General features: G+C 36.8%; 1 protein-coding gene across 1 annotated transcript in view; it reads left to right on the top strand.

Annotated features, from left to right (window-relative positions):
- The window catches only part of LOC140237213 (hydroxymethylglutaryl-CoA synthase 1-like), a 45,618-nt gene that overhangs the window by 21,304 nt on the left and 9,799 nt on the right, over positions 1-14,515 (top strand). The window contains exons 9-10 of the mRNA XM_072317156.1: positions 3,540-3,685; positions 4,123-4,211. Of these exons, the coding sequence (XP_072173257.1) occupies positions 3,540-3,685; positions 4,123-4,194 (218 nt within the window). The 3' untranslated portion in view covers positions 4,195-4,211. The remainder of the gene's footprint in view (positions 1-3,539; positions 3,686-4,122; positions 4,212-14,515) is intronic.

Here is a 14,515-nt window from a genome sequence, read left to right as displayed (position 1 = left end):
AGTTGTTGGGTTTTTTTTTTTATTAACGGGTATGCCAAGTCTACTCCTAAGGCGTGGTCAGACTGGCAAAAGATTGAAAAGTTGAAGATCGTGATCTTTAAGATCTTGAAGGTTGCCAGTGTGACTGCAAACTTCCTGCAAAAACTTCCAACAAAACTTCTTGCGAAACTTCCCACTCCAAATAGGGATATTTCCCACACACCACTCCGCCAAACTTCTCGATCTTTCGCCAGTTTGACCAGACGACAAAAGATTGCGAAGACTTTACAATCTTAAATTTCTCGATCTTTTGCCAGTGTGACCAGATGACAAAAGATTGCGAAGACTTTACAATCTTAAATTTCTCGATCTTTTGCCAGTTTGACCATGCCTCTAGTCATCCCTTATTGCAGTAACTTTTGTATGGAATGGTTGCACTCTTGTACCAGAGTTTGGTTGGTGTAATAATCATACAATGTACTCTAATTTTATGTGTATATTTCTATTTACTTTCAATAATTTTTTTCTTATACATATAATCAACCTTGCCTAACTTGAATCCAAAGGGACCGAAGAATATTCAAATTCAAATTTTTCAAATTTATTTCACATGCTAAAAAGAAAACATCACGTTCACAATAAAACAGAAGAGAAAAATGTATACAAACATAGCACGTGAGGGATCAGTAAAAAGGCTGTATGAAGCCTATCGAGGCCGATTCCCTTACAACAATAAATAGGACCCAATTTACATCAAAGGAACAAAAACAACAAAGAAACATCACAACAATAAGAAAGGGGAAAATGGCAAAATTATTTCAATAATTACTCAATTGCACTTTGGATTAAAAACATTTTGTATTTACGTTTAAAAGATGACAGTGTTGGACTCTCTTTAATAATAATTGGCAACTCATTCCAGCATTTTGCTCCAGTGTATCTAATTGTAGTCTTTGAGAACTTATATCGGTAAAAAGGTAAACATATCTCGTTGGCACGTCTAGTGTTGTAGGCATGGATTGCACTATTTGGGGTAAACGAATTATGGAACGTGACAGGTAAGACACTTTTAAAGTATGAAAACATAAATGTAGCCACTTGTAATTGCACAATTTGATCAATTTTCAAAATTTTCAATTTCTTAAACAGTATTGCAGTGTGTGTGTACGGATTTACATTACAGAGTATTCTTATTGCACGCTTTTGTAACATCAAAACACGATTCAATAAATATAACGAACTATGACCCCATATTATTGCACAATACATTAAATGTGGGGAAATCATTGTATGATACATTGTCAAAAGAATTTTTAAAGGAAATATATGTTTCAGATAATTCATGACACCAACAATTCTGCTTATTTTGATACAAATATCATCAAAATGACCTTTCCATGTTAACCCATCATCAATTGTAACACCAAGAAATTTTACTCTATTGACCTGCTTGATTTTGACATTACCTATATATATTTGTAAAACATCTTCATCTATTACCTTATTCTTTGTCTTAAATACCATATAGCATGTTTTATCAATATTTAAAACCAAACGATTTGCAGTAAACCAAGAATACACTTTCTGCATTTCAGAATTAATCATATTGTTAACTTCATGCACATCCCGGCCTGAGAAGAATATGTTCGTATCATCTGCAAATAATATAGAATACAAATAAGGGCTTGCAAACTGCAAATCATTAACAAATATCAAAAAGAGAAGAGGACCCAGTACAGACCCTTGTGGAACGCCTGTATTCACATGGCACAATTCTGATTTTGTATTATTTACAACTGTATATTGTGTGCGATTTGATAAATAGCTTTTAAACCAGTTCAAAACATTTCCTCTTATTCCATAATATTCCAATTTCATAATAAGTATTCTATGATCTATACAATCAAATGCTTTTGTTAGATCTAAAAATATTCCGACCAAAAATTCATGATTTTCAAATGCATTTGATATTCTTTCCATCAATTTAAGTAACGCCATATATGTAGAATAACCATGTCTAAACCCAAACTGCTGATGATACAAAATATTATTGCTGTCAATAAAGGATATCAATCGAGCATAAACTAATTTTTCAAACAATTTAGCAAAAACTGACAACAAAGATATTGGTCTATAATTTTGTAGCTGGTGTTTGTCCCCCTTCTTAAAAACTGGAATTACTTTTGCTACTTTAAGTTGTCGTGGGAATATCCCAGTTTCCAGAGATGAATTAAATATCGCACACAGGGGTTCCATTATAAAACATATTGATTTCTTGAAAACATTGACGTGAATATCGTCATCACCAGAACTCTTATTTATTTTCAAATCATTGACAACAGTTAACATTTCAGGTATAGTGATAGGCTTAAAAAACATGGATTGACTATAAGTATTGTGCAGGTAAAACAGATGCAGATGAGTTAGACACTTCTGATAAATTATTTCTACCTATTGCACAAAAATACTCATTAAAATGTGTTGCTACAGACTCTGCAGAGTCGATAAAATGATCATTGACTTGCAATGATTCAATATGATTATTCTGCCTTTGTTTATTCATTACATCATTAATAAAAGACCATGTTTTCTTTCAATTCACGCTTCCTTTTACGTATTTCCTTATTAACTAAGTTCCTATACTGTTTAAATTTCTGTTCATTGGTGGCAGTACGATTCCTTAGATACTTACGATAAAATAAATACTTCTTTGCACTTCTTGCACTGGAAGATAGTAATTAGAATTGTGTTCAAAGTATCCATTTCGAGTATGCTGGCTTAAGTTACCGTAACAAATTGAGCACTGTCCATTACTGTCATTCAGGTTAAAATCTATTTGCCGGTCACAAGTAACACATACATGAACAGAGTTAAAAGACATTACGTGAATAACAGAGCATAGCATAAATATAAAAGAACTAAAAATGTTCTTTTGTATTGGGGAATGACTTCCCCAATAAAATTATTAAAAATGTGTTTCCCTTCCAAGCTGGAATTTTCTGTTGACATAACCAATTTTTGGACTTGTGCAAAGTCGATTTAGGCGAGATTGACTGTATTTGAGAACAATGTAAATTTCCTTCACTTTCACTTTAATCTGTTTAATTATTGATAAGCAATTCATTAATTTGGTGACTTGTTCATTTCTTCACTTCATTATCAATTAAATGGCATTAAAATTGGCTAGAATTAAAGACAAATACTAGGGTCAATTTTGGCATTTTCTTTTGCTTGAGCAGCCAATGCATACATGTATGTAGTAGCTGTATAAATCTGTGACATTGACGCTACCTTGTATCACGCAACGCTGCACACTCGCATTAGATTGTCTGACAGTCCCTGACCAGTAATATCACTGTTAGTTTTTCAGGAATGGACCAGTAAAAAATTGAAAAACTGGATACCCACTTGTCCGACCTGTCAGTCGGACCAGTAAAAAAAAAAAAAAAGAGTTAGTGTGCAGCCCTGTATACATATCTTAGACCATACACCTCATATCCCTGCCTGTTTGTGATGAAAATCATTGCAAGTCTTTCCATGCTGAATTTGGTCCTTTGCAGCCAAGTATACCCCACAGGGGAGCATAACGGACCTGTTTCCGGGGACGTGGTACCTGACCTACGTGGACGAGATGCATCGGCGGCAGTACAACCGCAGCCCAGTCAGCCAGCAGGTCTCCGCCGATCAAAGTTCACAGATCATCGAGGTAACGACTTCCTCACTTCCCTTTAATCTGTTATTCCTTTGTTTTTCAGTCTTTCCTGGTTTCTGTGAGTCAACTGTATTCACAGGAAGTGTTATCCTAACAATTCATGTTCCCCTTGGGGTTCTCTGGCACTACTAAAGGAACTTTTTTGTTTTGCATAGAGAGTGTAGTTATAGAAATGTCCATTTTTGCTCTTGTTACCCACGAGTAAAATTGTACATGATCTTATTCATGGAGTGTAGCGGTAAAAAAAAAAAAAAAAAAAAAAAATTGTAACTGTATGTTGTTGTTTTTTTATGCCATCAGCATTCAAAGTATGCAAAGGGTTAAGCATGAGATGTCTTGCACAGTGGCCACATAAATTAAATCCACACACAGACAAACTTGTGTAGTATCACTTCATTTTCGTTGTCTGTTTGTCTGTTTGTCCCGTCCAGGATGCAGTGAAAGAAACCAAGACGGAGGAAGACATGGAGACAGGCAACGCAGAGGCAGTGTCGGCCCAATAGAACCAAACTCCTGGAGAGTGAGTCTAGGGGGTCATGTATAATTATGCCAGGTCACAGAGCTAATTATTATTATTCCAAAGTTAGACACTGCAAAGTATAATCGTGCGCACTTGTGCAATGTCATATGCATCAGAATTGCTACTCCTCTTGTCAGTTGGACGTACGAAAGTATGAATTATGAAAATTGTGATGACAAACTATATTCGTTAACTGTGGTGTCAGTTTGGGATTTATGTTTTTTTAATGTTTGTGAACTAATGAGTGGCTGTGTGTCAGTGGTGCCATATAGACTTAGGTCACATGGAGCAATGTGTATGAAGTACTGATGTTAGTCTTGTGTACCAGAGCCAGTAAAGCTGTTGCAGGGAACGATTTGAAGATTTGCGTGTCTGCGCAGTGTCGTGATCACATTTTCTTCTCTGCGATGCGGGTCAGATTTTGGTCCTGCTTGGATGGACCAAACATTCCTTTTGAGGTGCAGATAAAGTTCAGTAGATTTAGGACTGAAATTAATCTAAGATCTGTGCTAAATTGATATTATTGATGAAGGTCGATATTGAAAAGCTGACTTCAAAACAAAATATTGATGTTAGATACCCATCAGGATTAGGAACATTTTCTCAAGTGCATATGATGTGTGTGTTTTTCAGACTGTTTTTTTTTTTTAAATACAGCTCAATGCATTAGAAGATAAATGTCAAATGAACATTGTGCACTGAAGGCATGAAATGTTTCTTATATTTCTTCTTTTTTTTTTCTACTCTACTGTAGAAAACACCAATTGCCATGCATTTTATCATTGGTGTCCAGTTTAGACTTTTGTAACCTCAAAATTAATCAATCCAGACTTCTAGAAGGAGTCAGTACTGGATTCAAAGAGTTAACCCCTACACCATAGCAAGCTTCTTTTAATGTATTTAAGATGGTCACACTAGAGCCGTTTGTGTTGTCATTTTTTTCATTCATATCTTTGATGCAGGATGAGAAGATATGCAATCGGGTCACCTGTGTACAATAATCCATGATAGCAATGTATACTACCAATGTTCCTCAAACACTACACTCATAAAAATATATTGTGTTGCCAAACTTATGTTGTATATGGATGCTCCTGTTTGAAATCTGTCTCAAAGAGAATTTTTTATTGTTATGCTGCATTTCACTGCCCTTTGCATCATTAATCAGCAGGGAAGAAGCAAGTACAATATACAGTGTAGGTGACCAAGATGCATATGAAATATATCATCAGGACAGTTATCAAAAGTGGACCAAGTCATTTTAGGTTGCGTAGTGTGTGCTGCTTTCTTTTATTTCTTAATATTTTACGCATTTGATCTTAGATAAAAAGTATGAACTCTGATTTTGGTAGACAATTTTAACCTGTTATGATGTTTGTGGCTATTTTCAAGAGAAAAAGAAGTTTCATATGAAACATGGAATACCGTATCAAGCGTCCGTTCATAAAGGAGCAGTTTAATACTGTAGAACCTGTTAAGTTTAGGTAGCTTTCCTGTGTGACTCTGTGGAATAGAGTATGAAATATACTAGCAGTCGATGGTAAAGCATTGGGTCTCAAGCACATGCACCACATTTCATTCTGACGAATTAAGACATTACATCAAGGCTTGACACAAGCAGTGGCCCGGTGGCTGGGCTCACCAGAAATAGATGTCGGGCCACCAAGAGAAAAAAGTCAGTGTTGAGCCTTGACTACATACACAATTTTTTCATGACATTTACATTATATCCTTGTGTAAGCTTGCCCCAAATATCAAGATCCCTGTACATGTATCCCAAAGATTATGCAGATGTAATTAGTGTATACATGTATACAGAGCATAACTTGGATAAGTTCTTGCTGCTGCTGAAGATAGTTTTAGCTGGAACCTTGCATAGAATTGTGTCATTTTGATACCACACAGGAGTGTGGTGGCATTTGGCAATGCTCGCGGGAGAAAAAATGTTACTTGAAATGTTGTATTTGTCTGCTTTTGAGAAGTTACCCAGCCCTAGAGACTCGGGACTAGTGTGAAGCGGGCGACGAGAGGCTGTTTTCCTGGCTGCAGAGATTTAACTGACATGCCGGCACGCTTCTCCGTGTCATGTTTCTTTTCTTCAAGTAGATGCTGCTTTATCACTGAATGCGTCAGAATTTGCTGTGTCACAAGAATGTAAACCACTTTTCGTTCTGATAAAGAGGCTGTACAATCAACCATATGCTGCAATGGCTTGTGCTCATTGGAATAGATTTCATTCATTCCTGTTTCTCGCGGACATATTTAGCAGGATGAACTTTGTCTGCTGCAAAAAAAAAAAAAATGTTTTGCGAACACAAGGTATCACCATATTGCTCTGTAGAATATGGGAGTGAAGCTATACAACCACCACACCACCATATGAATTTTGACATACCATGTATTGCCACCTGTGCAGTGGGAGTATGTTGTTTAATAAAATTGGTGGTCATTTAGGCAGTTTTGTCCACATGAGTGGACCCTTGTTCGCACTCCTTTGCAAGAAGTGAAGTCACTTTATCAGGGTCTGACCACCCGTAGAATAAAGAAAAACTCCAAATTTCAGGGGAATGAAAAATTGTTTCGTTATAACAAAATTTGTTATATCAATTTCTGTATAGCGAGAGGTTGCTGTACAAATCTAAAACGTGTACAAATGTAAAGATATGTTCAAGACTATACCTATGTATATGAAACATTTAGAATAGTGACTATAAGAATAAAACTTTAGCTTGTAATGCAGCATAACTTGGTAGCTGTGTGTCAGAGCTGTCTGCATGATATCAAAGCTGTTTTGGTTCCTTTACTTTGTACCCTCTGCCCTCATTTTGTGATTTGAAATCAAGAGATATTTCTTAAGATCAAAACACAGGTGCTTATTAAAGAAAAAAATCATTATGTAACTCACAGGGTACAATTGGTGTGATGCAAGGTGTAGATAGTACAGTCCGACCTCAATTATCTGTCCCTCTTATCTGGACTTTCCATAACACCCCGGATGTGTTCACGCAGAGAAGGTGAATAAAAAAAGTGATTTTGAACTCAATTAAAACTCCTACAAAACTCGTATGGTTTACCTATGATATTTCCAACAGAAACATGTCATGAATTTTTCAGTCAAATGCTTAAATTTCCGTAAATGGGATTATACAAATTCTAAGTTGACTAGCGTACAAGTAGATTACACCACTGTTGCGGTGTATGCTACCTGTTTAGCTATCACTGAGTTAGCAGCTGCATTTGTATTTACCGTATGTGATTGTGTCTCCCACATCCTGCCAAATCGCTTATCCAGATGGGAGCTGGTCTCGACATGGCCGGATAAAAGAGGTCGGACTTACTCTATTATGTCTTCTCAGATTCAGGGTAATGCTTCAACTGTTACGTTGAACCGTAATATTAAGAGAACATTTTAAAACTTCTGACTGTAAGTTGTTTAATATCTGTTTGCTTTTGTGCATTATTGCATCATAATGCATTACAAGCAGGGAGGTAGGATTTTTCACATCGAGTCTACCATGTATGAATGGACTTTAATAGAAGTTGGTGCATGAAGAAAGAGCATTTCTGCCTCTCGGAAAGCCAACTAAATGGGAATTCTTCCAGTTGTGAGTCTTCTTGGTCCTGTAGGTGGTGTATGTTTGCACAATCGGGTGCTGCCGTTTTGTGCTGAAATAGTGGTACTTGTCCTAGCCATTCTTGAGGTTTCACATGCATTGACGACAATTAGTTGTAAGTCACATATATGCAAACAACGTGCATTGGTTACGGAGTCACAAAAAGGCAACTTTCTCTGATGCAAGTGTGTGAAAGAGATAAATCATGCACTTACGACTGGAGACATTGATGACAATGGTTTTTGTCACACTAGCAAATCAACTTCACGTATGTGTCTAGATAAGTTCTAACTTTTGTGCTTGTATGCAAATTGATTTTTCACGAGACGTATATTGTCCACTTCCATTGTCCTTTAAGCTTCATACACAAAGTGAAGCCTGAGATCATGTGTATGCCATGATATCATTATACACATTGCTGCTCCGACAGGGCTTTGACTTGGCTGTAATGTATTTGCCTATAGAGGGCGGAATACGTGTTCTTTAACCCTCCAAACTCGTCTAGTTGGATGGGAGACTGTTATGCAGATGACTGGAATGAGAATGCTCACAGTTGGGCATGATGACTTTCTGCTCATTTGTCTCATTCTTTTCCTCCCTTTCTGGTTCAGAGACCCTCCTGTTTGTTATTGAAATATCCTTATTTAATGTTTAATTTCTGTATTTAAAACTGATGCTCTAGTTTCTCAAACGTAAAGATATATTCTCTACGGTGTCAAGCCTCTTTTTTTTTTTTTTTTTCTGTTCTACACTAAGAGGGGCAGTGCATCATGGATGTCATTGTCTTTGCAGTATTTTATCTTTGTTGCAATTTTTTAATTTGAAAGATACCATGCACAATTCTGTACCAGTATTTCACTTTGTCTCTTTTCTGTTATTATCGGTGTATGCTACTCGGTAACCATGATTAGGGAGTGTATTCGAGTTGTTTCAATGAAAATATTTGTGTGTGTGATTGACGGATGATACAAATCTGTACGTAGCCATGTAGACATTCTTTTTGAACTTTTTTTTTTAAATGCTAAAAAAGTTCTCTGTAGAATCAAGCTGAAGTAATTATTTAAGTTTGCTTCTCTTTATTCATAAATGAAAGAATGAATGAAGCAAATAGTCCGTGCTGAAGATTGAATTGAGGGATCTGAGTCAGAGTTGTAGCGTATGTGCTATATCTTTTTATGCCTCCGCCACGAAGTGGTGCCGGAGGCATTATGTTTTCGGGTTGTCCGTCCGTCCGTCCGTCCGTCCTTCCGTCCGTCCGTAATGAATTTTGTGGACAAGGTAACTATCAAAACCCGCCCGTTGAGGTATTCTAATGAAACTTGGCATGTATGTGTATTAGGGGGTGAAGTTTTGCCTATCAACTTTTGGGTGCACATGCTCAAGGTCAAAGGTCAAAAGGTCAAGGTCAAATACATAAAATTTCACTATTTCCACCATATCTATTGAATGCCTGAAGATATTTTCTTGAAACTTAGTGTATACATGTATTTCCCAATTAAGATTCTCTGGTGAAAGTTTGGGTCATGAGGTCAAAGGTCAAAGGTCAAAAGGTCAAGGTCAAATACATAAAATTTCACTATTTCCACCATATCTATTGAATGCCTGAAGATATTTTCTTGAAACTTAGTGTATACATGTATTACCCAATTAAGATTCTCTGGTGAAAGTTTGGGTCATGAGGTCAAAGGTCAAAGGTCAAAAGGTCAAGTAAAAATATTGAAACTTTTTTTCTTTCTCCATACCTTGGAAAATTGTTCAAGGTATCTTCATGGAACATAGTATATACATATACTGACTGGAAGTGATTATCTAGAGAATGTAGGGTTCATGGGGTCAAAGGTCAGGGGTCAAAGGTCAAGTGCAACACTTCAAAATTTTACTATTTCCCTCCTATCATGCAATGCCAGCAGGGTTATTTTTTTTTACACTTGGTGTATGCATACATGTGTAACCTAATAGAAATTCTCTGGAAAGTTTTTTTTTTCTTCTTTTTTTTGCCTCAAAGGTCAAAGATCAAGTGAAAGTGCTGAACTAACTTTTCCTCCATATCTCGGAAGTGGCTCAAGTTATCTTGAAACTTAGTACATATTATGCATGTTCTACCTGAAAGTGATTATCTTATGAATTTTAGGGTCAAGGGCCAGATGAAAATGGTAACAATTTACTATTCAATTCAGAAATTGCGCTTTTTCTCCAGACCTGTACCTTGAAAATTACTCAATGCCTAAATGTATGAATGGGTCAAAGTCGAGTTAAAGTTCTTAAATCCCTAGATACATGCTCTCCTATTTATCCAGTTAAACCTAGGTCAAGGAAGGTGAACATTCAACACATTTGTGACAAATTTGTCATTTCAATATTTTGCCAATTTTGTGAAAATGTAATCACACATTGTCCACATGTACTATCTAGACCTATTGGGAAAATCATGCATTATGGCGGAGGCATACCAGTCGCCAAAGCGACATTTCTAGTTTTTTTTTTTTTTTTCATGGTGTGGTTGTGAGTTCATTCCATATTAGGGGAGAAGTGTCAGTGAGAGAGAGAGAGGAAATAATCTGCCCTGTAAATACCTCCCATATATTATGATGGAGTGACGTGATACACATTTACTTGCTCTGGTGGTAACAGCAAGAACAACAACAGCAGCAGCAACAGCAACAACAAGAACAACAACGACAATGACAACGACAATAACAACAACTGCAACAACAAGAACAACAACGACAATGACAACGACAATAACAACAGCTGCAACAACAACAACAAGGGGGGGGGGCTGGCCTAGTCCACAAAGAATAGTAAAAGACATTACTCCCCGAGAGTATAGAAAGTGATGCATTATGTACGGAAAGATATTCTGCATGAATACCACAGACGTACGGGCAGAGCGCGGAATGCTTTTTAAGAAGACGACCAAATAGCAGACTGGTGTGTCCCCTTAAATTCCCTTCTGCAGGCTGATCATTTATGTTTTTGAATGCAGGAGGCATATACGATGTACGAATTATACGGCCAAAGAGTGTCCCAACGTACATGTGTACGTAGGCCTACAATGGTGGCCCGGGACCACTAAAAATTGGTGTCGGGAAACCAAATTTATCTATTGGTGGCCCAATCGGGCCACTATTACTCTAAATGGATTGTTACTTTGGCTTTTATTTCGGGCCATTGCATATCTTCTTTTTTTTTGGGGGGGAGGGGCACCAAAATTTCAGATTTTAAGATACTAGTGGCCCGAATAGGCCACCAGAAAAAAAAAAAAGTTCTCTGTTGAGCCCTCATATCAGTGTATATATTATATGCTCTGCATATTGAGAGTTGCACAAGTATTTTGACTTCCGATAACTTTCGAAAGCTGTATAAGTATTGATGTGGTATCGCATCTCCTCCTAACCCTCTCAGATCTCTCGCCCTCTCTTTTATCCTGAAAACATTTTCTAGACTGTCTAAGCACACGGATTTTCTGTGGCTCGATTGTGGTTGTGTGTGTGTGTGTGTGTGCGTGCGTGTGTGTTTTGTGAAGAGATGGAGAGAGGAAAGGAGAGCAAAACCAAGTATGACAAAGTATATTGACCAAGCACAGATGACCAATCAAGCTCTAATCAATCCGTAACAAGTGCATAGATTGGTTGAAATCCGAAAGGCGTGGATCTCAATTACCAGCATTATGCCAAAATTGACAGTTTCGAAACGTCCGATATACAGTGGGGCCTCGCTCAGCGTTCATTTGCGCAGAGCGAAGGTTATCGGAGGGAGCGATGGACAATGATTACCGTCTGAAATGACACATATAAATAAATGTTCCTGTGAGTGTTCTGTGTTTGATCACATCACGCAAATGAAAGGCATTGAGTAGTTGGGTCGGTTGATTACCACATCTAGGTTAAACAGACCGCAGCCGATCCTCGCACCACACGTATACAGCGCGCGGGCTTTGAGGATGCACTTTACGAAACTGAGTATACACTCTTCAAGTCAATCTGTCAACGAGCTTGATACCTGCCAGTGCGACTGCGCGCATTCAACCAATGGAGTTTCGCTTGAGCGCATGCGCATGTTTCAATAGTTGTATTACACTACTATCATGACTATTGTAGTGGTGATAGTCACCGACATCTTTACAAGGCCAGTTGACGAGGAAGCAAAATGCCTCAAGTAGACATAAATGGACTACAAGATTGAGGCAAGGACGTGGACATCATCCGTGATTTCTGCAGGAGGACGTTTTAAGACGGCTCTCGGTGAACTTTCTCCAGAGCACATACACCCACTCGACTGTTTTTCACACATAGACACCATTATCTGTTGTGCACTCAAACATGCACACACCATGCCATTAATGTGTTATCATAATAATATATTCATATGCCTATATTTGTTGATTTTTAAAATGTGGGGGTAATTATCTAGGAACATATTAGTGAGATGATATTAGATGATGTTTAATGTTTGACCATCTGTCGTTTATAAATGGAATAAAATTCCAGGTCACCGAAGCTCTGTATGTCTTAGGAATTCAAAAGAAGTGCATTGCCCAAAGGGGGAAAACATCCGAATGTCATTCAATGATAGAATGTGAACGAGAAATGAGTACTGCAAGTCATTCCTGAGGGGTATACTAATTAACTACAGATGAAATCAGAATCATACTAAATTCAAGTGTAGTCGGGGTTTTTTTTTTTTTCTGTTCAACGAGTAACATAAAACCAAGACCGAACTCGATTTAAGTACTCAACAGCTGTCAGATATGCACTCAAAATAACTTAAAAGCGAATCAACCTTTGCTCAATGCACACACACACACACACAAATCTAAATGACCGACTTATTGAGTGTATTCAAATTTCCCTGTATGCACACCGATACAAACAGAGGTTGGGCTGACAACAAGGTTTGCCAATGACTTGTCCAACATAGCATCAACTAGAACACGCAAAACCAGATTCTAAGACGGGCATTAGTACTGAAATATATTATTCTGGAACATGTAAATTGATTACTCATTATATAGGTCTACGGAATGAAACATCCATAGGTTTTAAACTCGACAATAAAACCTTAAAGGGATGGAATACAGTATTGGTGGAGATGAGAATTGCGAGATACCAAGAAAACACTTATGATATAGTACAGAGCATACCATTTTAAGAGGAATTCAAAGTTTATTTGATGAAAATCGGGTTTGGAATGACTAAAACATCCAAAAACAAAGTAAAACAAAGCGATCGTAATAAAGTGTGGGTCCCACACTTTATTAGAATCGCTCTTTTTTTTTGATATCTCCGCCATTTCAAAACCAATTTTCATCAAATAAACGTTGAATTCCTCATAGAATTACATGCTCTTTCATATTTCATAAGAGGTTTCTCATTATCTCACCAAAAAAAAAAAAAAAATGTTAGAAACCTGAAATTAGGTCTCAACCAAAACTATACGATCCCTTTAATTTCAGAGTTATAACAAGAGTATTCTCACGTCAAGAAAGGCCACCGTTCATCAAAACCGTTTGTAGGGATTTTCCCTTTTTTTTTTCTTTTCATAGATATCATCGTGTGAAGCAAGCTTCTTCCTGATTATACCCCTGTAAACAATGAACAAGCTTTATTATGTCGTCATGAATTGATAATTCATAATGAATGCTTGTCATGCACAGACTGTAAATTTGCGCATGTCTTCCGAAGTCTGTTCATGTTTTCTCCAGGAGTTTTCGGCTTGCACTTCTGTAATATCATTCGATTTGCCTCTGAAATTTACTCACAACCACCTCCGCGCCATGTTTGAAATAATTCATTTTCCTTGCGACTGCTTTCATTCAAAATAATGTAGGTTATGGTCTTGTGATTTCTCAAATGCTCACATACCGCGAAATATTCGATTTATAACACCGATATGGAAAATAAGTCGACATCCCTTGGAGAAACATAAACATTTAATGCAGGAAAAACACACCTTAATGATGCGCCTAGTGATATGAGAGATCTCACAACATCCATTTTAGAAAGATAACGGCACCATTACAGAGCAACAGAGGTGCAAATTATCCCTGATCATCATTATTTCATAATAATGTTAATATATATATATATATATATATATATATATATATATATATATATATATATATACTACATATATATATATATACATACATATCAATATATATATATATATATATATATATATATATATATATATATATATATATATATATATATATATACATACATACATATAGGTATGCTTGAATGTTTGAATCTGCGCCTTTGAATGTTTCTGCAACAGATCTATGGCGCTTTACAAATGCTGTGGATCATCAACATCATCATCGTGTTTATAAAATTCGGTAGAATTAAAATACAAAACAAAATAAAGCAACAAACAAAACCAAAGAAAAGGGATCTTTACAAGTTTGTGTAGTTGCGCTGATACTGTAAGCCTTGATTGGTATTCAATACCATCAAGACATATCGGATGGTTAAGTCATCGGGTATGACTTGCGTGAACTCCACTCATTCAAAAACAAAACCCGATGGTGGCGTTATCCAATTTCCATCACGTACCGGATTCACTCAGCGTAGGCAAAATATTATAGTTTGATGCATTTCGCACCAAGACTTATATGGCAGGCCGCCCGAAGCTGCCGCGAATGAGGTGGTTTAATTGATTGCAGTAATTTTTGTTTTTGGT

Source organism: Diadema setosum, chromosome 13 (genome assembly GCF_964275005.1).
Source record: "Diadema setosum chromosome 13, eeDiaSeto1, whole genome shotgun sequence".
Taxonomy (NCBI): domain Eukaryota; kingdom Metazoa; phylum Echinodermata; class Echinoidea; order Diadematoida; family Diadematidae; genus Diadema; species Diadema setosum.
The sequence above is the reverse complement of the archived record's forward strand: the minus strand, read 5'-3'. Positions and strand labels throughout refer to the sequence as shown.